The 24,744-nt window shown below is 39.8% G+C and overlaps 1 protein-coding gene across 1 annotated transcript in view; it reads right to left on the reverse strand.

Annotated features, from left to right (window-relative positions):
• Positions 1–24,744, reverse strand: part of OGFOD3 (2-oxoglutarate and iron dependent oxygenase domain containing 3) — a 46,348-nt gene that overhangs the window by 19,867 nt on the left and 1,737 nt on the right. Inside the window, exons 3-7 of the mRNA XM_086624018.1 lie at positions 19,252–19,327; positions 18,267–18,309; positions 11,801–11,865; positions 11,178–11,234; positions 3,307–3,460 (exon numbers count right to left, since the gene is read on the reverse strand). Coding sequence (XP_086480144.1) covers positions 3,307–3,460; positions 11,178–11,234; positions 11,801–11,865; positions 18,267–18,309; positions 19,252–19,327 — 395 coding nt within the window. The remainder of the gene's footprint in view (positions 1–3,306; positions 3,461–11,177; positions 11,235–11,800; positions 11,866–18,266; positions 18,310–19,251; positions 19,328–24,744) is intronic.

Here is a 24,744-nt window from a genome sequence, read left to right on the forward strand (position 1 = left end):
AACATACAACAATATAGATACAGATATACAAAATGTACACCTATAGTGAGCTAAAGTTATGTGCAGATGTATATTCTACACACATGGTAACACTTTCTGTAAGCCATGATCTGGCAAAGACGTACGTGAATGCTACATCTGCAGTTAGCTCTGCTCCAATTGCACTTAAGGGGAAAACAACACCAGTCCTTTGGACATACAAACAGAACTTACAGAGGAGAGAGGAATTAGAGGCTTGTTCATGCAGTAAGGAAAGGATTTAAATTAATACTTCAATGCCCACTCCAGTGAATGATGTACCAGAAGTGAAGGAGGTCAGTGTCCAGTAGAAATGATACATGATGATGTAATTTGGACTTTCATGATGGACGTGAAGTAAACAGGATCAAGGACGTATCTCTATCAGACCCCATTTAAGGCATCGTTAGCCTGGTTCAAACTCTGAATTTTCAAGGAGACAATGCAAACTGCTGTCATTTAAACCATAAAAGTAGCTGTATTATCCGGCAATAGCTGAAGTCCTTTATCCCAGAGGAGGTATGAGCAACTAAGCTGGGGCAGTTTCCACAAGAATGACCCCAGCCCATAGTGCTTTGTCCATCTCCCCAACACCCTCTGCTCTGGCAACAGCATTTGCTCCATGTGAAGATTAAAGAGTGAGAAATGGATCCTCAAGTCATGAGCACTTACAAGCAGTCTGCTCTAGATCTCTATTCCACAGCATCCACAAAATCCCTTCACTGTGGCTGGGGCCAGGGAAGTTCTGTTCCCTTGTGCTCTCCCCAAAAATGAAAAGGAACTGATCCACAGAAGGCTCCTACCTTAGCATGCAACGTTGCTGTCACAACAGCAGAGACAGTGGCCCAAATTTAGCATATTCACATGCAATCCTTACTGCAAGGACACTCTTGAACAAGGATGTAAATAACCACATTAAAACATATTTGATCAAACCTAGAATATAAGTCTAAGTTGAAGGCACAGATAAAAACCATTTCAATGGTGTGAATGCTTTAGCTTTCCCAGTACAGACAGCATACTGCAGAAATCAGCTGCTACAGAAGTGAAAAATGTTCTAACCACTTACACAGAATAAACAGGACAAGCTACAGTTTTAACTCCCAGTGTGATCTAAACAATACTTCTCTCAGAAAACACCTTGAAATGTAGCATAAGTCACATTTTCATATTTTACAGCAGGTATGCTGTTTTGGGAGGAGGGGAGAAATTCTACATGATTGTGAACAAGGTGTTTGGTCACTGCCCCAACTGGGATAATCATCTCTTCGTCACTGTCATAAATCAATTACTCAGTAAAGAAACTATTAAGGTTTAGGTTATGCATAGCAAGTTTAAGAGAACACATTTTGTGTTTGTTTTGCTTTTTGAAGCTGGAGGTGAGTTAGAAAAAGCCATGGCCCATCAGTTGATGTATCTGCTCCCTGAACAGACAGCCTGTGAGATAAAGGAAACGTGGACAAACAGATGGATAAAGCCACCAAAACATCTAGCCTGCTCTCCGTCATGTAGAGGCACTGTCAGGATGCCACAACAGAGAAGCAGCTTCTACAAAGGAAACAAATTCACTTCATGGAAACAGATTTGCTTTTAAATGACAAAATAATTTGTACATTATAAGAGAGATTTAGGTAGAAACACTTAATAGAGGTTATCCAACCACCTTATTTACCAATGCAAAACACAGGCAGAAAAGAATAAAGAGAATGTCTAATGCTTGTGCAGACACAAATCTCATTATAGTAATAAATCAGAGTCTGAAATTCTAATATAGACTTTTTTGGGCTGAAAGAAAAAAGTGGAGAAAGTAGCCATCAGCTATTGAAATTTACTTCTTTCTCTTTCCTTGTGGCAGTCGAATTAATTCTCAAAGCGTGGAAAAACTAAAAGGAACCTATGAATTTATTGCACTTCCCACAACCAGAATCACTAGTTTATTTGGTGTCTCTTGGAAGTGAGTGCAACATGTGATGGAATTCCTGTGAACCCCACCAGTGCAATTCACTCCTTACAACCAGTTCCTGCCAGCACTAGTCAAAGTAATCTGTGCCTCAAAACCATCCCTACCACCTCTGGTCCTAGGTCTGCTCCTGTTCAATGGTTACATCCCAACTGTTTAAAGAAGCAGCATCCAACAGCTGGTCTTGTCTTTGTGATACCAGTGACTGCAAATTCCACCTTCCGTTACTTTCTTCTTTCGAACAGCGGCTGTATCGGGTATCAGCACCGTCACCACATTTTCTAAATTTAAGCTGCTTCTGCTTACATGACAAGAAAGGGCACAGGAGCTTACATTAATGTTGTGAGCAATAACAGACATTATAACTCCCTCAGACTGACTTTTTCCAGGAAATATTTTCAAGGCAAGGAATATTTCTCTGTTTGATTTTTCATCTCACATGTTTCAGCACAGACTTCAAGGTACACTGCCTGCATACAGATTTTTGATGGGGTAAGTTTTATTTGGTTCCATCTTGAGTGATCCATGACTCTAGAGTGACTCTAATTTTTAAATCCTGAAGACAAGAGATGTGGGTATTCTGGTGTGAGCTTTGTTTGCATTTTTGGCTTTTATTTTTTCTATTTGATTCTTCCATTGTTAGCTTGTATTCTGCTATGCTGTACAGAACCTTTGAACTCAGTTAAATTCAGAAATAAACTCAATACCAATCCCAAATCATTTAAGTCCACTGAGAAAGGCAAAGTATTAAGCTATGAGCCTGCAGATAGCAGATTATGCAGTTAAAAGAAAGTCACAACACTTCCTTTCTAAAAACAACAAAACATCAGATTATTGGAAGAGGGTATCACATTCCCATTCAAGAATATGCAGTAAAAAAGCCTCAGTTCACGTAACTGAAATATAAATGTTAAGCACTTATCAAGAGGCTCAGGTCAACTAATAACCGTGACCAATTGACCACTTTGAAGTAGCCCCTGCAAGACCTGGCTGAAAGAGCAAGACCCCAATTTGAAACATAGGTTTGATGAAACTGAAATGCTTTGTAGGTACAGGTCAATTTAATCAACATTTCGGACAAAAAAGATTCCTAAGTAGTCATTCACACAATTTATTAATTCTAGGAGAACTGAAGGAGAGAAAAAAATGAAAAAGTATGTAACAGCCTATGTTTCTAAAACTTACTTATCCTTCTGTTAGGTTCATCCCCTGAAGGATTTTTAGAAACACCAGTTTTCAAACATGTTTGATTGTTTAATGCAAAATGACTTACAAGTGAGCTAATAATAACAGGAAATATTTGCATCCCATCTCAGCCTCCTACTTACCTTGTCAACGTGTGGGTGCCAGTATTCATCGTGTGTTGTCTTGGCTTCTGTGCTGTTTATTCTTGAGAAGAACGTTGGCTTAGTCAGGTACATGGAAGCAGAGCTGATACCAAATGCCTGAGCAATCTTTTGTTGAATCCTCTGTCTCACATCACTGCAAAGAACACAAGACAGCATGCCAAGTGACACACCTCTCCTGCTTCTTCTGAGTTCTCCTCTATTCACTGTTATTGCTTGTTTGGAGCTAAGCCGCCTCCTCAGCTGGTAATCATGGGTGTACTCAGACTTTCTCTCTTGTTTTGCATTAAATAAAGGAGATCTACTACATCAAAAAAAGAGAGACCTCCTAGTGTTTGTTGTTTTGATTTTTTCAATTCTCAGAATATCAAGAAAAGGAAGCTATTTGTCTCCTGTGGCCTAGGTCTTAAAATTTCTTTGTCTAAGTAGCATATTACTAAAAAATTCCATGCATATCTCACTGTTTATTAACTACTGAAAATCTTAAGTCTTTCACATATATATATTTTAATCCAAAGCACAAAACTAGAAAGTTTTATTGTCGTAAAGGGTTGCCTCTGAAGAACCTTCAACTATTTTTACGCTAATTTTAAACTAAACAATGAAATCCACAGCACCAGGAAACTCAGGGTTCCTGGCCAACACATGTATTGGTATTATAACCAGATTTTCCTTAAAAATCAATGTAAGATGTCTTTCCCAACTACTTTCAAAGATCCAACCAAACTCTTTCTACCTTGGTTATTCCTGTGTTTCTTGGAAGTCAGGAAGAACAGAACATGATTTTTTTTAAAATATTATGAAAATAGAAAACTAGTAATCACACAGGCATTACTATACAGAATTACTTATATAGCAGCATCCATCTTGCAGATATCACTGCATACAGGGCTAAAACAGGGCCATCTAGAACTGCCAGCCTTAGTTCAATCATTAAAGAGGAGAGATTTGTGATTAATGAGGAATACCACTGGCAAATCCCACCAGTAGACACATACAGCTAGTATTTAACTTTGAGGAAATTTAAAAAGCAAAGAATGCAACAACACAATGAGATTAAATGAAATCACTGGAGTTTGTTGTTTTTTCAAGATGTAAACCTCTATACTTCTTAATATCTTTATATTGTTTTCTCCCAAATTTAACACATTCCTAGCTATTGTATTAGCCTTCCTTTTCTTTCTTCCCAAGTGCTTCAAAAGCAGCATACAAACAAGATACTCTGAGTAAACACACTTCCGAAGTTGTACATAGAATTGCACTAGTAGTTCTGCATCTTTTCTGTGTCAGACATTTCCCCACTGAGTAGTACTGAACTTCAGCATAATTTTCAAGATGTTTTTCCCAAGTATGTCTCTGGGGAACTTGAACAGTGACTAAAAAGAAGTGACAGAACTAAAACCAGATCTACAGTGTAAGGCTGTGAAAGTCACCTGTTAAACTATTTCCACAAATACTAAAAAAAATCCTAAATATTCATTCTATTTACATCTTGTCCCTCACCAAAAATAAAAAACTCAAACACATACAGATTTGATTTTTAACCTGTCTCACTTCACATTTTTATGGTTCTAAACTTTAGGGGTCAATTCAAGCTATTTTACTCGTGAAATATCAAAACCATTAAATGAAATTAGAGCTGAGATTTTCAGGTATTGACAGGGCTGCACGAACTGAGGCTTTGAGTTGAGCACTATATAGTGCTACAGTTTGTAAAAATGACATCAGGCAGGGATCTACAGGTCCTTCCTCTCATGCCTGTGGGAGCCTGATCTATGTGTCTAATTTTCTTTCCAAGTAGGAGGACTTCAGCAGAGGCTGCCTTTTGTTTCCCAAAAAGCATGAAATATAATTAGTCATCTCACTTCATGAATTGGGGGCATCTGGCACTCTGAACAACCCAACACAAGAATTAACAGCCCAACCCACAAACACTACAGCAGCATATTCCCTGGCTCTGACTGCGTGGCCAGTTGCATCAGCCAGCTGGAATATATCTATTCTGAAGTAGTTAGGACATAGTCTTGACATAACTTCAAATCTCCAGCAGCTGTAGTGCTCTCTAAGCAGCACTGCTTCCTCTTTCGGGCCGATTCCTTTTCCGCTATTAAAAGCTTCCTATTCAGCTTTGCTGTCTGGTGTTTATAAGGCTCCGTCAAAGCTTCGCTCCTCTTTGAGGCTTCCGTGCAACAGCTTTGGGCAAGACTGCATGTTTGGCAAACAAAGCAGGAAGCGAAGCTCTGCTCAACCAAAACAGCAACCAAAAATCTGCCTGGTTTAGACCGGCCAATGGGTTATCAAAGGAAAAGGAAAATAAACTCAACAATTTAAGTAAGCTGCAAAGAGAAAATAAGTATTTTTCAGAAGGTAAGTTTGTTTTTTCTTGTTTACTAGTCAAGTAGGCAGGGGAAGTAGTGAATAAGAACACAGTAATGAAGCAGTTGAGGTAAAAATGCCTGAAAGCATGACTTTGAGTGCTGTCTGGTCTCATGGAAGCAGCTGCCTTCAGCTGACACAGGTAGCTGGTTTTCAGGTGTGGAAGCATACTGCTGGCCTCTTATTTCCCTGTGTGCTACTGATTTCAAGTATTACTTTTAATCACGGTAGCTTCAAGTGCACAAGGCAACAAGATGTGCCAGCCTTGCATTTCTTCAGTTGACTTGTGTGCTCCTGCCTTTTGCTTCCGTGTGAGCTGTCATCCTACATAGCACAGCATCACTCGAAAACTTAATCAAGACAATTATGGCAAATGTAGCAGACTAACACGAATTTTATGCACATAATTTGCCCTTCAACAAAACAAATGGTAAACTATCAGAAAGCTCCACTGACTGTGATAGATCTTGGACTAGGCTTCAAAAAAACAAGTATTTACCCTTTGCACTTACAGCTGTTCTAACACATAATACAGACCCACCATGATGCCACATGTCCAGGGAGTAAGTTTATAGCAACAGCTTTCCGTTAGGAAAGAAGTCAACGGGCAAAAGAATACTGACTATTCCCATCAGAGCTCCATGAGCAAGAGGGGTTAACCTGCCGATAATAAAAAGTTGAAAATAACAAAGCAAAAGTAGCTTTGCTTGATGTGCAGGCTGCAGAGTCTTAAAAAAGTTAAGTCTCAGGGGAGAGAACACTTAATCTTCTAGTTTGCCTTCAGTATTAAATGTATTTGCGAGAACTGGGGAACAATCAAATTATTGGTTTAGGGCCTAATCCAGCCCATGCTGAAGTCAGTAAGGAAGTCATTTATTAATTTCAATTAACTCCAAATCTAACATTGGAAAAAACAAGCAAAGTAACCCAAACTCACGTACTGATCATTGGAAACAAGACCCCTTTCCAGCCAGCTTTGCTCATAAGAAAAGCCCTTCACAGGATGACCTTTCTGAAGGGAAATGGTAGGGACAAAAAGGAAATATTCAAGACCGGATTTTTTTTCTTCTCCAGTGTACATATGACAAAGATAAACGTAATCCACATTGCTGTAAATTGGGTATTCCCAAAGTTCAGGACAGAATTTAAGAGGTACAATAGAAACCTATGTAACCTATGATGGACCAAAGAGCGACAGGCCATCTCAGCCTCCCTATTTCTTCACATCCTGTGGATGCTCTTAAAATTTTTAGGCATGAAATACTACCATGATACACAAAGCGTCATCTGATGCACCTCCAACAAACACCCAAACAATTTATACTTAATACAAACTATTAAATTAGAAAGTTTTTGCCTACAAATATGTACATTTATTGCACTGTAATGTAGTGCAATAAATAACTTAATTATTGAGAATCAACAAGAAAAACTAAAGGCACATCAGTCATGAATACACTACAGATTTCCACTGGCTTAAATGAATAACCCATATGGCAAAGATTTGCTGGAAACAAACTCCAAAGAGCAATACCTTTGAGTGCCTAAGTGCCCTTTCTTACTTGAGCATGTACCGTACTGCTCAAAAGCTAAAGAAACTCCACGAAATTCCCAGCTGAGCCAGCACATATATTTCTAGACATAGATAGTGTTCTACTTTCTAATAACATGGCATCAGTCAGGTCAAAACATAGACACTGTAAGCTAGAGAAGAAAATGGAAAACATGGAAGGCAAGACTGTTTTTCAATATATGTGAATAACAACCAGGACTTCTCTTTGTCACATGTAAGTGGCTGCAGTTCATACTACGTTTAAGAAAGCCACATAAAAGAACTTAATGCTTAATGTAGGGAGTGGGGGAGAATGAAGGTGCAGAATACCCATCTTACTAGGAAACATTGCGTTGCACTATTTTAAATAATGACAAGGAGATCTTAAGCTTGTAGCTGATGTAAGAATGTGTCAAAACCCATCCATTTACAAGTTTGGTGCCAAAGGCAAAGATAACTGTGTGCTGCAGGAGGTATGTTTTGCAGGGTGCTTTGAGCTAATCTCGGATGCCCTTCGTTCCACATAGCCACCATTCACCCCACTGCAGGAGTCATCAACAAGTTGACAAACTTAGTGCAAACATGAACTCTGCTTCAAACTTCAGAAGATATCTTATGTCCCTCTTTGCAATAGCAAATTAAACACTACACATGGGAATCAAATGTTTACCTTGCAGTAGGAGCAAAGGCATGACTTGTTTTAGAGAGCAAAGTGTTCCCTAGAATCCTGTAAAGCATGTGTACACATGCATCTGTGTACATCAGCTCATTCTGTGCCCAGTGTATGCTAAACACAGCACATACCTGTTTTCAAAACTAGTATAAAGTCACTTTTCAGCCTATAAAAAGTCTGCTGTACAGCCTGCTTTCCACTGACCTGGCCATCTCAACATTTATCAATATCATGACTGCAAGTTTTTGTTTCCATTCCCTTCCCTACTCTTCCAGATGCAGCCTATAAAGTCTATTGGTAAAATAATTAAGGACAAACACATTGTACTTCATGTGTAAGTCATGTGACAAGATAAGCCAAATTTCAGCTTAGAAAATGCTATCAGAGAAGCAATGAATAACCCCAGAAATTCTGGACATCTTGGATCCAGTATAGTATGAGCCACATTGTTCCCTCAGCCACTTCTCACACGCACCCAGAAGAAGCAGGAGCCTCCCCTCCTTCTTGATCCTGGCTCACTCATTCTTCATACTTTTCCCACCCATGTTCCCTATACATCAAAAACTGTTGAGAGAGCTCTGCTGTACTATAGCTACAAAGAAAATACTTCTTTATGCTGGAGAAGGTAAGCATTCATTTTCATCAACACAGCAACTATTCTATCATTCAAACTGCTTAAGGTATACCCTGGCTCTGACCAGATGCACTAAACAGAGCTCTGCCATGGCAATAAATACACATACAGCAAACAATACAAGTAAATTAACCCCTCCCAGAATTTGTTATCAGCAGTCCTTGTATATTTGCACTGAGTCATTGGATAATATTGAAATGCACAGGCCAGAATTTGGGAAAGACAGAACAGAACTCACTGAAAGAGTGTATGACCACCTTCTGTAAAAGCAGCTACTGTAATCTATTTTGGAGTCAGAGTGATGAGGAAGGACAAAGCCAATGAAGTAGCTAAGGAACACACAACTTACGAATGTTCACTAGATTGTAAAGTTGCCAGCTTAATGTATCAGCAGCAGCATAAAGGACTGAGTAAAAGATCTGAAAGTGCCACAGAAAAGTTTCTGTAAGATACAAGCTCTGCCAGACAAGCAAAAAAAACGCCCTGTTGAATCACACTTTGCAGTGTCTCCTAAGTACAGTGACAGGAACACTCAAAGCTTTGCAAAACTACACAAATTTCCCCAGCCCACTTGTCAGCATCTCCCACTGCTCCCAGCGAAAAGCACCAAAGGCAGCAGAAGCAGACAAAGCAATGCTCTCCCACAGCCAGCAAGTTTTAACAGAAGTCACACATGCAGAATAAATAAAGGAAGAAAGCACACTTTCAGCTCGCTCTCTGCTCATTCTGTCTCTCTACCTTAATAAGTTGTAAGATTTTTGGAATGTATCTTTGACGGTGCCATTTTCTGCTGAAGTCACAACCCTTAAACCAAGCATCCGGATTTAAAAGTCTCTCTTCTGGGTAAAGATGGATCTATTATGTGAAACAAGAGGAACTGCTGTAATTTGCTTGGCAGATGGTGGTTAAAGCATCAGCCTAGAAACCATGCTCAATTCTGAAGCAACATAATTTTGACAGAGACAGTTCAGAAGCCAGCCTTCTGGCTCAGAATGCCTACCCAGATTTGTTATTGTTGCAATCAGTAATGCTTAGATATGAATTACATTTAGTTATTTCTCTCAAGAGTGTATTTTTAAACTGACCTTGGTAGGTAAGTGAAACTAATGAAGATAAATGATTTTATGCTATTCTCAAGAGCATTTATGAAGGACATGAGGCACTACGGTCCATATTAAAGCACTGTCGTTAACATGAACAGAAATTATTTCATAACATATTAGATTCCTATCCAGCACTCTGAAACATCCCCTATATTGGCATGAAACACCAATGGAGTATTGATATTCCCCAGCAACTGTCGCATCTCACAGTGCAAGGATCAGAAATTCACAAAAATTATTGAAAAACTGAATGTTTCTGTTCGTGTGAAACAAAGATTCTCCAGTAAGACACCTCTTCCATACACTCATGTTATTTCTACAGATTCTTTGTTCTTGTACAGAATGGAAGGCAAAACAAGGACTATTTTCCAAATATTCTCCGCTACCTTGGTGAGGCAGAGACTATGTATGTTCCTTGTGCTGTCAAAGTTCAATAATAATCAAGGAAGTGTGGCAGAAGTAAACACATTTTAAAGAAGTTCATCTATGAAGACAGCGGTATCTAAAAATAGTTGTCAAACAGAAATAAGCTTTAAGTGGTTAATATTTTAAGACAAATCAAATCACTATACTAATAAAACTAATAAGCCTATTTGGCTACTTCATACTACTTACACCACTAGAGGGAGGTCATATGCCTTCACAAAGGCAAGAAGAGACAAAAAAGTTAAAATGTTCAAGCCAGGTATATTTTAAATTATGAGAAAGCAACTGAAATGCATAACTAAAGATTTATCGTGTCTAGTCAGCAAAGAATGCTTGTTCCTAAGCTTTGGCCACGCACCTTCACAGACACACGGAACTCATTACGTTTGTTGTCTTCGTTAAGTATATGAGCAGGTCTACAGGAAAGCTAAAAGCATTGGATGCCAAAGCTATTACATTATAGCACTATTCCATATTCTGGCTTCTTAGGGGCAAAGTATACTCTGCTTCTCTAGCCAGAACGTTAGTAATTTGAAGTCCTTCCACTTCTGGCTTTACCATTTTCAATGTTCTGCTACACTCTACCCCAAAATCCCCACGTTCCTGATGTGATGATAGCACAGGATTGTCTTTATCATCTAACACAACACCTCCTGGATAATGTGTGAAATAGGAGTTAATGATAAAGGATTTTACATCCCAGCTATACTGTTCTGGCAAATAACCAGAGAACTCAGATGAAGCAGCTCTTCTTGCTTGCAGATCTGCAGGGCTGGCATCAGCCCCTTACACAGAGAGGTAAATGCGTGGTGCTACCATCATTCTGATTACGTTTACACTATCAATACTAGCTGCATTACCAATGTCAGGACAAGTTCAAAGCAGCAGATGTTATTTATCAGGTAATCACCAAAAGATCCTTTTACTTATTTTCCTCAAGGCATCTTAATTCTCAGAGATTACTATTTTGAGCTACAAATTCAATTGTATGTCTGAATCTAAAGCACAATTTCCTCCCAACCTGCACTCTACCAAAAACCCATAAAGTTATGTTTTGTCGTTCATTCAGCTGTTACTGAAAATCTTTACCGATATAATGCAAAATCCTCTTCTGTGAAGATGTCTTGAATTTTGTCCCCAAAGTACCTGAAAAATTAAACAACAGGCTAAAAGAAGAGATGCTAAATCAGACTGCCATCTGTGCTTTACCTACAATCAATAAATGAAAACACAATACAAAGAAATCCTACAAATGCTTTTCAGCATGCTGTTCCCAAAGCACTGCTCAAAGATTAAATGTTAAAAGATTAAAGGATCAAGATGCAGCAGCTGATAATTAAATTCCCCAGGCATGAAAAAAGTCCCCTCCCACATCATTAAATAAGCACACAGATTCAAGTTTTTAAGAGGTCAGACTACTTGATTTCTTCCACTGCTGACAAACTAGACTACAACTGTGAAAAAAATACTGCTATTTACTGGTGCAAGAAGAACTCTGAAAATAAAGGTAATGGTAGCTTTCAAAGAGCTCAGTTTAACAAAAGATTGGTTTTCATGCCACAAAAGCTTTTTAACTGGTCCTGGAAGCTGTAGTGGATCTAACCAACTTCCACAGTTTGTCATTACTAACACCAGGGCTTAAGACACTTCAAAAGGCAACGAGCATTGAAGCGTAAGATAACAAGAGGCAGCAAGCCACAGTCCCATTTTACCTGTACAGATTAACAAAATGCTTCCCCAGTGAAAGAGCTCCAGAGTGCAAGTCCAAAATTGATGCCTGGGAAAGGAAACACAAAAGTAGGAAAAAGAGCATGAAAAGGTTTTATCATTATTTAACTCTGACCTTTAATAACTGTGCCAAGTTGGCTCTCGCTTTCCACAGCCTCCCAAGTAAAAATATTAGTTTGTAGCATTTGGGTTCACAATGCTGATGCCGACTTCATAACTACAAACCTCCCTTGCTGTATAGATGCACAAAAGATTAAGGTACTATGAATAAAGCAGGGGACTGCTATTCCCAAGCCTCAAATCTGACACACAGAATTGCCAGAGTCTTCCTCCATGGGCCAGGGTTAAGACACTCTGTTCCTGGATCCCTTCTTGAAGGCATTTCCCTTCCACACAAAGATGACTAGTTTTCCAATATTTGTGAAGCGCTCAAATAGCAGCACTAATATTTATCTTGCTCATCATTTGTTATTAAAACTTCTTCACCATGAGTTCCTGTATCTGTCTCATATTTAATACAGCCATAAAAGTCTGTTTAAAGGAACAATTATAATTCTAAGGCTTACTAGAGCCAAACTTTCCTTTCCTCAATTTCTAAACCGCTGTAAAAGAAAAACCAAAGAGTGAAAAGTTTTTACATATGAAAATTCAATCCACTTCTTCATACGATTCAAGACAAACACTTCTGCTGAGCTCCAGACCAAGCTAAAGAGATTAGTATTCAGATTTGCCAGGATAGAGCACTGCCCCTCGGGACTCTAAATTATTTCTCTAAATTGAATAAAGTGCACTTTTGTATGTCCCTTGCTGTCCACAAAATACATGTTTGGTTTGTATCAGTTAAAAGGTATTTAAAAATATGACTGCTTAGAAGCAGTCTTATTTTTTTCATACTGGAAATATCAAGTAGCAACAGCTAATTAACCTGACTGGCACCAAAGTAATAACATATTTGATATACAATGTCCAGGCAAAAGCACTCACCTTGGAATTTGGCTTTTCTTGATGCACCATTTACCATTCACATTATTCTAACAAAATCCAAACAATAATAACACCACTAGGGGAGCTGCCTGGAAAGAATAACAACTTCCATCTTCCCAGCAAGAAGAATTTCTGGGCATGGTTAGCACAGCACTGTTTGAAGCCGCTTTGTACCTTTACCCAAACAGTCAGGCTGGTGAGTGAGCAGCAGCAAATCAGCAGCAGGCAGACGTGTCGGAGCTGCAATGCCAGGATAGCAAAACAGCTTCATGCTCACTCCTAGTCTCAAAGCACTTTTCTCCCCCCACTCTTCCTCTCAATCACATTGGACGAAGACAACCATGACAATCTCTCAGCAAAAGAAAATTGCTGTGGGCTCAACTGCTCTGAGATTCAGTGCTGAATCAGGGGAACTCCAGTAAAATCTCCTTTTAAAAGAGATAGTAACAACCTTCTTTTAATAAATCTACCCACATCATTTTATTTACCCATGAACAAAGCTTTAAAAATATATGAAGTAATGAACTATTCAAGTGGACATAGCATGAGCTTTTCAGACCTCCCCTTCCCACAGAACTCAAAAAAATTCACAGGACTGTTATGGAAACAAGTAACGTCACACTCATGCAAGAGTAACTCATAGTAAGCTTTACTCAGTCTTCAGAAGTAAAATATTTTCATTCATTGGCTTCTGGTTCTGTACAATAATCTAAGTTACAGCTAGAAGTAAAACTGCTCCCACGTAGCTTCAAAAATATGCTTGTGATTATGCTAAAGTAGATTATGAGGAGAAGTAGCAGGACACAACTGAAAAGATTAATTTAATTCAAAATAAATTGCCTTTCAAATACTTTCAACCTGCTTTCCAAACATACACGTTTATTCTCACTCTTCAAGCTCCAGATGATTACAGTTGGGAAGATCCAAAATGATCAAATGAATCAATAAAAGACACTCCCAAGAACTGCAGGTATTCATTGCTGCAAAGACAATAGCTATGATACAAAAAGCCAGATGAAGACAACTGAAAAGGGAACCTGAAAAAGAACAAGTATTCTTCAGGCTTGTTTCAGAAGAAAATAACTGAATGCCAAATATAGACAGGGACTCAATTACACACGAGCACAGGGCTATTTGTTTAAAAGTTCCTTGGAAAGAAACTGAAACATTTGTTTTGGCATCTGCCATTTCAGAACATCAAACGTTTTCAGCATCACTTCCTATACTGACAAGAATACCTTGGTGGAAGCCGGTGTCAACACCATCACTTCAAGTCCAATTATCTGATGAAGGGTCAGCCTGCAATTCAGGCCAGTGTTCCCAGGCTGAAAGTGCTACAAAGTTATCAAAAGATGGCAGAACACTGCAAACACACATACCCACACACCTCTTCCCAAGAGATTAACAGAACGACCCCAATATCCTGGTTTACAGAACTTCTATAGAAAGGAAATTGAATATCCTTTTTAAAAAAATAAAAGCACGAATACGTATTCTTTTAGACCTTCAGTATTGTTAGTCCCACATTCTCCACCCTCTCACTGCTAAAAGGATTCAAAAAGAACATGCAAGCAACAACGATTTCTTAGCATGTGACAAAGAGGATCAATTTCCCCACCTTGCAAAGCATGCTAGGTCCTGCCTTTGATCCTCACTAAAAGGGATTGCCAACCAGTAACAAGACATTCACTTCTACAGCAATTCCATCTTCTTCCTCCACCCCTCTGAAAGTTTTAAGTGAGATTTTTAAAGAAAACAGCGGACACACTGCCCATAAGAGAAAGATGAGAAACTTACTTCTACTTGTCTACAGAGAAGTTGGTAGAGCTCAAAAAACTGTTCCTACCCCTCCTGTGAGAACACTCACATGCTTCAGCTGAGAAGAGGGAAAAGCAATGGAGGTTCTACATGGCCACTGATTCCTGGGCAGCATCAAACTTGCTGTCACTGTGCGAAGTCTTACGCACACTCCAACACCACCTTTAAATACCCTTCCCTACTTGAATCTTGAGAGAAGGACCAGGCTTCCATTCTTAAAGTAATGCCTCTTAAGAGTTACACTAATTAATTACGAAACACAAGCGTAACCAGTGCAATTTATACATCAGTCAGATGGCTGGAGGGACAGGTTATTACTGTGGAAATTAAATGCAATACTTGGCTATGGTGTCCAGTACAAGTTTGCACTAGATATCAGACAACTCCCGGAAGCTGGAGAGGAATCCATTAAGTCCAGATAATCACACCAACACACAGCTGTAAGTGACAGACACACTGCCAAGCATGTCTTTCACTCCTCACAAGCATGTGTTTCCTAAATGCTATCAGGAGGGTAATTATGAAGGAAGAAAACCCTGTGGCCTGTAGTAGAAGTATGAGACAGGACAAGTATTATGCAGAAGCTTTATCTTCTCCCTGGAAAACAGAGCTGACAGTGGTGAGGACCCCAGTTTGGTTGGGAGGGCTGAAAGCAGAACAAGGAGGGATGTGGTCTGCAGAACAACTGTTCTGTGCGTGGGTCAGTGGGCCCACATCAGAAACCCCTGTTCAGCATCACAGCTACTCAGGTTGTTTGCTTCTCTCAGTGATTAAGAAATTTAAGTTTTCCCCTGCAAAAGGGAGGTCCAGGTGGCTGCTCCTGCTGTGTTCGCTGCACCACAGGAAACAGGCTGCAGCTGACTGGCTGCACCAAGGGATTTCTTTTCTGGGGCTTCTAAATAAACGCCAATAAATCTGATAGTAAATGAGTTGTTTCATTTACACTGGAGAGGAGTTATGACGGCAGCACCTACAAAGACATGAATGAATGAGTCATGACCAAAGTGGTAACGCAAGCAGGGGTAGCGTACAAGAAAACACTACATAGGCAGGAAAGGTCATTATCTTTATAAAGAAGAAAAAAACTAAGCTGAGGCAAACATCAAGAGAACTAATGCGAGTCACATTCTGTGAATGAGGAAGAGAGCATAAAGCCATTTCATAGAGACGTACAAGGGAAAGCAGCATACTGGTGGAGAAGATGCTCCTGTTCACATTCTGTTGAAAGTTAGACTAGAAGACTACAATGGCCTCTAACCTCCCTCTGTGTGTGTGTACACAAAAACAAATCTAGGAAAAACTACAAAGGAAGGTAAGAAAGGAAGCTCAGCATGACAACTGGGTCATGACTCCTGGGAGATTTCAATAATTCAAACGTTTGCCAGGACTTTCTCAACACAAAAGGATAGAAAGGGAAACTGCACTGTACTTCAATCCTCCAAGGAAGCAGAAAGGACAGCAAAGGGAGGAGAGAACTGACAGATTTACAAACTGCAAGTTTAGGTCTTTAAATTATTAAATTATATCCAGACACAAACCCACTTCTGTGAATTCAAAATATAAAAAGTATGAGAGAAGGAAAAAAAAAACAGACATGTTGCTTAAAAAGAGGATAAAAGGAGATCGGAGAGAAGGAAAATGCAGTCTGAATCCCAGTAGAAATCTGAAGAAGTTTTATTCAGGAACAGTGGAGAGATCAAAGTGACTAAAGAAAGAATTAAAAAGAACTAAACAGAAACAAGGAGTTATTTAAGGAATTTTTAAGGAAAAAATTCGTCTTAGAACAACAGACGTAATTGGACGGAATTATCCAAACAATCTAAAGCCTATGAAATTTAAAGCAACAAGCCAGAACCAATCCAACAGGCTTGAGAGGCATACGGGCAAAGCAGCCAGATGAAGTAAGACTTGAAACATTTTGTATGCTATGTAGGTACGAGATTTGAATCAACAAAAGGCTCAAATAAAGACAGTTTCATCTATATGTCATCACCACACACGCATCAGTGTTTAATGATACCTGGGAGCCACGACAGCACTTCTGGGAAAATATTCATTCCATGACACGAGGAGTACAAGCACACACATCGAAAAACAAAGAGAAAGATATGGCAGAACAGGGGAGAAAGCACCATGAAAGAAACGAGGTAAAGAGACTGCATTTAAAGGCTTCTCCCAGAAACACTGGTCAGCTCTTGTTTTTAGCATGTTTCATTTATATCCTTATATTTAGCATATAAACAGCATAGTGTTTAGCCACTGTTTTGGCTAGGGCCTCCATGCAATACTACACACCTCTCTTCTTGCACCCTCCCCTAAGGAGTAACACCCCGCAGTAACTTTCTCACATTTACAAATTATGAGAAGGCTTGGATCGGAGCCCAAACTTCTCAATGGACATCAGATTTCTTAACAGACTTATTTTATTGCAGAAACAGGATCTTCGTTTTCCCTCCCCTTTAAAAAAAAAATCCCACACTGATGCTTCCAAAATGATGCAGATGATGGATTTATACTTGTCTGATAGTCTGGCTTGTTGCCCAAATAAGCCAGCTCAGGTCCCCTGCCCAGCTCTGTGCAGGGCAGCAAGTTCACCTCCTCTCATGTCTCATCCAAGCTTTCTCTGCCTCAGTTTCCCCAGTTTCCTGACCCCCAGGGGGACATTAGCTTTCTGTGGTCCAAATCCATGAAGTTGCCTATGTTATGCATTGCCCTTCTAATCCCTGTTTGTGGAAGTCTAATGAAAAATCACATGTAGGTCCTGAAAGAACAGGATAGGGAAACCCACTTCACAGCATCACTGACAGGAGCTAAGCTGTAGGTCCCAGCAGGCAGAGTAATCTAGACAGAGATGCAAACTATGCAACCACAGAACTGGAAAAAAAAAAAAACTACACCACCAAACAAAAAAAATCAAAACAAAACAAAAACCCAAAGAGATTCTGACAGAACTTAACAGAGAACATTAAAATCTTTTAAATATATTGTTTCAGATGGGCAGCACTGCTTAAGTTTCTCAGGTTATATTTTCTGCAGATCTTTCTTAGCAATCACGATTATTTTTTCATTGAAACCTTTCTTTTCTGCTAATATATGCCCCAATTCAGCAGAGGCCTAAATAAGTGATTATGTCTACAAATGCACAAGAAAGTTTCTGTTCATACACAAAAACACCCTGAGCACAAAGATGGGGGAAAGAAATGAAAATAAACGTGCTTGTTAGAGAAGTGGTTTTGTTTTCATTTTTAAAGAATTATTCAAAGGTCTACTTAAGACATTCCATGGTTACTTTTTGTCACTATACAAAACCAATCTTCACATGATGCTGTGAACCACTGTAATCTAGTTTCAGAAGTCAAACTTGTGCAGTTCTGCTATAGTGACTGTTTCCAGATGGAGAAGACAAAATCCGTTCAAGAGGTGCTAGAAATAACTAAACTGAGTAACAGGAAGTGTCAACTGTATTGCAGAAGTCGCGAATTACACTGCTAGCACAAGTATTAACAGGAGACAAATTAACTTTCCAAACGAATTGTTTTCCAAGTCTGAAGGGACAGAAAAATTCTCTATCTCCTCAGGCCCCAAAAACACATTTATAACCTTGCCTTGACAGTAAAAGAATGTAAAAAGTAACAGGACACTGCTCACCCCTCCATCAGATCCTCCCAAGGACAGTCCCCTCTCTGCTATTCTGCAGGCAAAACAATAACCTTGGATGAGAACTGAAGCCTGGTAACTTTCATGTCATTATTCACAACACTTACTGAAGAGTCACATGTTATTTGATGCATCAGATATAACCCGACTGAGTTAAGAGAAGCTGCCATTTATTTGAAGCTGAATCTTGCAGCCTGTCATGACAGTAAAGCACCTACTTTGCAGAACACTTCTGAGCTTGTTGCCCCTTCCATAAACCCCCAAAACACCCCAAAAAACCCATTGTCTTTCAAATACATTCTGGCCAAGTAAGATTAAACATAAGAACCCCACAGATATTGATTCTTAGAGGCTGTATAAGTAAACCTGTACAATACAGAATCACTGTACCAAAATCAGGAGCTCAGCTGAATTTGAAATCAGTGGCCAACCTGACTAGTGAACAAAGCACTTAGCAGCTGCATTTGCTTCAAGCAGTACAGTGATATTTCCCACTTACGTGATTCTCAACTGCAAATCACGCTCAAAGAGGCTGATAACTTTTCTAACTGCATAATTTGACAGTGTCCCCTACTGCTTGATTAAAACTCATCACTTAGTGTTCATAGAGGACTACAGGGTCAGCACTAGCCCATAATTACCCAGAAACAGACTCAGCTGAAAGGAGGCTTATATTGTCTTGCTCTGGTTTTAACAGCCAAATGGAACAGAAGGCCAAGTGAAAATCCTTTAAAATTTAGTTAATGAATTTTCCTTTTTTCTCTACAACACTCATGTCCCACAGAGCTAGGCAGACTCTGTATGAAAGAGAAGGTCCTTTATTACAGCAAAAATGGAAAATGGCTTTTTAAAAAAAGTTTAGTGTTTTAACCAGCTTAACCCATCCTCCTTCAGCTAAAGAGCTTTGTGCTACACCTTAAACACAGGCCCACTGTCATTAAAGTGCTCAAAAGAGTTGAGCTAAAACAAAAATTACCTACGGATTCTTTCAGCTTCTTCCCTCGTGATTACTGCATCTGTCACACCTCTTCCACACTTTCTAGGAGTGCACCCTGGAACATAAAGAGGAAGAGAAAAAAAAAGAAGATATTATCTTTCAAAAAAGGTTCAAAACAAATCTCTTAATATTCTCCTACCTCCCTTTCAGATTCACAACATTCAGAAGGGATATTGACAATCTCAGAATATTTTAGATCACCTAAACTACAAGAAAGTTATATCTCTATCTTGGTGTGTTTTGCACTGCAATCAGAGATTTGCTCAGCCTGCACCCCCACCAAACACAAGTCAAAAAGAAGCAAATAATATTCTGTATGGGGTGTCAATACAAATACACCTTGGGGCAGCTTTTTATACAAGACTTTGCACAAAATTGTCTTGAAGCACACAACTCAGACACATATGATAAAAAAAGTATCTTAAAATTCATTGCTAAGAAATCTAATGCTACATTTTAAAAGCTCATGGGGAAAAAAGCCAGCAGTAAGAGCTCAAGGTAAAGAATATATGAAAGTTCTTATGAAATTAGAAGTCCAGTCCACAAAAGTCTTCAGGCAAGAACAAGAAATAAGATCAATTCTGAGCCAACAGAGACCTTAGAATGTCACACTTAGCACTTTACTGAGGAAGATCCATATACAGATGTAAAACCACAAAAGTTGGGATGAGTATTTTCTGACACCTGCCAATACACTTACTGTTGCTGAACTGAGCTCCTCTTCAAGGACTATTTTCTCATCAGAACAGGGAAACTCCTGGAAAGAAATCAATCAACCCACCCATGCAAGTCAAATGCATCAGTCTGCTCTGATCAAAAGCAACTAACGATAATAATGACCACAGACTGATGGAAAGAAATTTTGCCACAGCATGAGTACTCTGTAGGAATTTCCACTTCATCTTACTGGATGTACCCTGACTGTTCTGGGTGCACTGCAAAGCCCTCCACTTACACCAGCGTTTCAAGAGGAGAAAGAAGCAATAAGAAGGATGTGTGGGTGAACAGCCTGAGTACTAACAGCAACATACCAAATTATACCCAGTTTTCTTGCTTGGCAAAAGAAAAGTCACTTGTTTGACGTATGTTTACACTGATGTCAAAGGCACCCACACCAAGCAGACTGTATAAACACAGATCAAAGTCAGGAAACCAATTGGATTACAACCCAGATGATTAATTGCATTTTCTGACTACCCAGCAACAATTCACTGAAGTCAGCTCAAGACTCACATTCCAGGGAGCATACACTAAGTTATTTGAAGATGACCTAGGAAACTGGCAGTCTAAAATAACACTGGAGATTACATTCTTAAGCATCCACTTATCAATGCCAGCACAAAACCCAACACTGTAACAAGAATGAACTAGAAACACTGCTCCCCCAGCTCACTTTTCTCCTCTTGACTATGAGCTAAATAAATGAGCAGAATCAAAACATACAATTATCAGAAATTATAGTGCCTTGATATAAAAAAAAATCCACCTAAAAATTCTGGCAGTCACCCAAAAGTGCTTTACATACGAAAGAACAACACTTTGCAATACAGTACCAGGCCCAAAGGCACAGAATTTGAACCAACAAAAACCCACAAGGGCTTTATAGGTGAAAAGTTGTTTTAAGTTACAAATTTGGGAGAGGAGAGAGTAGAGAGGAGAGCTTCTGTGCCATGTTTCAGGCGTGTTGTAAATATCCCCTCTGCAACCAGAAAGGCTAGGGACAATTTTTGTGGAAATTCTTGCATTTTTCAATCTCAATTCCAGGCACTAACAATTTGCAAGTTAAACATTGCAGATCTTGCAAAAAAAAAATGTAAGCACTGAAAATGCTGTATTCCTTTGGAGCGTATGACCAAGCAGTTCTGAAAAGCAACAAGTAGTAGCCAGAAAACACTGCAAACTATTTGTCATCTGCCCTAACAAAAATGTACATGTTTTATGTTGCTGTGTCTTAATTTAAGGCTCCATCATACATTCAGCAGCGGTAGATTAAAATCCATTCTTCACTTTTGAATGCAAGGCTGAAGAGCATCTCAGAAGCCAATTGACAGGGATGAGACATCTCTGCCTCCAGGCTAGCAAAGAGTGAGACAGATGGCTGAGGCGGTATCAGCTTCCAGCACCCAATTTTAAACTCAGATGCATATAAAAAAAAAAACAGCCAAAGAGGAACCCATTTGGGTGCCCAGAACTGAAAAAAACAACGAAACCCAACAAACATTTAGTTGGTAACCAGAAGATACAGTAAAAGGTTTGCAGGACAATAATCAATCCCAAATCACACAACATATACTCCACACTGTACCCAACATTCTGTTGGGTATAAAGATGTCAACAATTTTATGAAGCCTAAGTTTGGATGTTGGCAGTACACTTTTTTATAGCCCTGTTACAAAATAAGATTAAAAAAGATTGAGGTAACAGGCTGATAGAAAAACAAGACCTTGGAGTTCAGGAGAGAGCTGAACACCGCAAAACCAAGGAAACTCTCTTGGGTAATACAGACAAGAAAAGGGGAATGACTGTCCTTCTGCCATTGAAAAGGTCTCTTGAATGTTTGAAAGGCAAAGAAAATTTTCTTACAGATGAGGGAAAGCTCATGTTTAAGGAGAGAAGAGGTGGGAAAGAGGAAATTCAAAGGAGAATTTCAATATTCTATGACAAACTTTCTGAACAGTTTTCCTTGTATGACATTCCACAAAAAGGATGCTAGAAAAGACTTCCGATTTCAGAAGAGATTTGTGCTCTTTATTTCCAGCTGCAAACAACAGCACAGATCTTACACTTTTGGAAAGGTTGGTACTGCAGAGTCCAGATTCGGCAGAACTATAGCGTTACCTCGGACAATTCATACATGTCTCGGGTCTCTGACAAACACAGTACTGGAAGCAGAAGGTGTTCTGAAGGTAAAACCAAAAGCCTTTCCAAAATGAGACGAAAAACAAGGAAAGATAGTCCAGCATAAAGTCAGTCAGGTACCAACAGTAAGGCACAAACACTGGATGAATGCCAAAGGAAAATCAAAACACTCCCTTTGTTTGAAAACAATTGTAGCCTTAAGAAATGTGTCATCTTTGTCTCAGAGACCATGGTACCTGGGAACACTGAAGTGTTAAAAGCATACTTGCAGAATCGGTACTCAGGAGAAATTCGGTTTAGTATTACAAAGTACCCAGTAGCTTCCACAAATTTGTGCCTAGTAGATGCAAAATAATTCACTTCTCTAATAAGGCACTGTGCTTTCGATCCCAGTATTTTTTGTATGCGTATGTAAGTTATTTTTGTACATTTTTTTTTCAATAAAGGAGGAACACACCAAAACATGCAAAAGCCTAAGTACTCCCTATGGCCTCTGTTCCTGTTCAGTGCACAGAAAACAGAACGTAACACAGGGGTCTAAGAGCCTGAACTGCAGCTTTGTCTTCTACTTAAAGTGGTACTTGGCCAAGAACCATATGCTACTGAGATGGGAATGATTCCCAAGAGAAAAAAAAGCCCCATGATGATGCTCCCCTAATGCAGTCCATCCCAAAGTAGGACAAGAGGAGGCAAAGACTGATTGGATACCAGCCCATAACCACACCAGTAGTCTAGGTACTGGACCTTTTCCTCCACTGCTCAGACTTCACTGCTTTCCACATCCACCGATCTAGTCTCTGGAAAAGCATCTTAAAGCCATCTCCTAGGCAGTGATGATGGGTGCTTTGCACACTGACACAATACATCAACACCCAGTAGAGACTACACAGGAGTTTCATCAGACACACTGGGAGCCACAGTGGCTTTAAGTAGTTAACCATGTCTCAAGACAGCAGAAACAGCCAAGAGCTGACCACAGGGTTCAGAATGCAGATGAGACCGTGCTCACAGCACACCCTGTCTTCTGCAAATATAATAAGTGCTTGGCTTCTGAAAAATAATGCCTTTTATTTCTGTATGAAGCATGTTTACTGGCAGGCAGTGCTCTGGAAATAAAGCCGCTGCTCTGCAACACCAACTACTGTATCGTCTGAAGCAAACTAGCAGCTCAGTGGCACCAGTTCAGTTTGAAGCAGGGACAGGTGCATAAATAAAAAGCTCATCTTAGCTGTGGAAACTTGATGGTGGAGCATCAGATACCAAGTGAGGACAGGAATGTGCCTCCTTCTGACACAGAGCCGGCAGCTGTGGATGGCAAGCCAGAGTACAGACAGAGAATGAAAAGCTATTGAGTGATAAAAAGCTATTTCCAACAAAACGACTAAAGCTCTGGAGCTGAATCCAGTTTGGCAGAGAACCATAATCCGCATTTACTGCCTCACTGAGCTATCAGTAACACACACGTGGAGCAAGGGGCCAGCTTTGCCAGGACAGCAAAGCTCAGCAGCTCACCACCACCCTCTCGCGGGCACCCAGCAGGAGACGAGAGCAGAGACGAGCAGAGTTCCTTACCCCAGCACGGCTTCAATTAACCACCTAACAAAACAGATGTTCACGCATTTCTAACACCACTGATCTCCTTCTGAAAGGGAAACACATGTAGAAACATCTGCCAAAACCCAAAAGTCAAACACACAAGTTTTCAAGTTCCTGCCTCCCTTACATTGGAAAGAATAACTGATGGGGTTGTTAAAACCACAAGTCCACAGCTCAGAAAATGCCTCTTGCAAACCAGATAAGGGAAAAATCAGGCTGTCAGTGGGGGAGTTCCTTTTGGTAAGCAAAAGCCCAACAGCACAACGCAGTTTTAGCCTTAGTTCAGTCATAACTACCAGATCCATGGCAACACCAGCTGCAGTTTTCTCTGGCCTTGGTACTACATAAACAAAGCCAGAAGTGGTTTCACCTTATAGTAACTATAAAAAGTTAAGCACATGAAAACACATGTTCCATTTTAAGTCAAAAAATCCCCCTGCTGAGGAAGTTCTCTTGTTAACAGCTTCATGCCAGCAGTTTTCTCTGCCTCAGTAACATTTGGGATGAACCCTCCAAAACCCAATCAAGCAAGATGCTACAGCAACAGCACTGAGGAAAAACTATCTGATCACAACTACACACAAGCTTTTGGTTTAAGTTACAAGCCTTTCGATCAACAGTGTCAGGACCAGCCACCTGAAGAGAACAGGGGAAATTACCTCCACATTTCTGGGGCACCACACCCAGGCTGCAGTTTGAACACTTTCTACCAGAACTGGCACTGAAAGAAAGTTAGAAGACAGAAAACCACAGAACAGCTCTGTGATATGGAAAGGAAGATCAGGTTGGAAAGGAGATCAACTAGTCCAGCCTTTTGTGGTAAAGTGAGCCTAGATGAGATTATCCAGTGTCCTGTTCAGTCACAGCTTGAAACCCCCCCGCCACAGAGACTCTACTACATCCCTGGGGAGGTGGTTCCAGCAATTGTTCCCTTTGTAAAAAATTTCTTTCTTATATCAAGATGAAACCTTGCCCAGTGCAAGTTTTACCCTCTGCCCCTTGTCTTCTCCATGTGGC

The sequence above is a fragment of the Tauraco erythrolophus genome, chromosome 20 (genome assembly GCF_009769465.1).
Source record: "Tauraco erythrolophus isolate bTauEry1 chromosome 20, bTauEry1.pri, whole genome shotgun sequence".
Taxonomy (NCBI): domain Eukaryota; kingdom Metazoa; phylum Chordata; class Aves; order Musophagiformes; family Musophagidae; genus Tauraco; species Tauraco erythrolophus.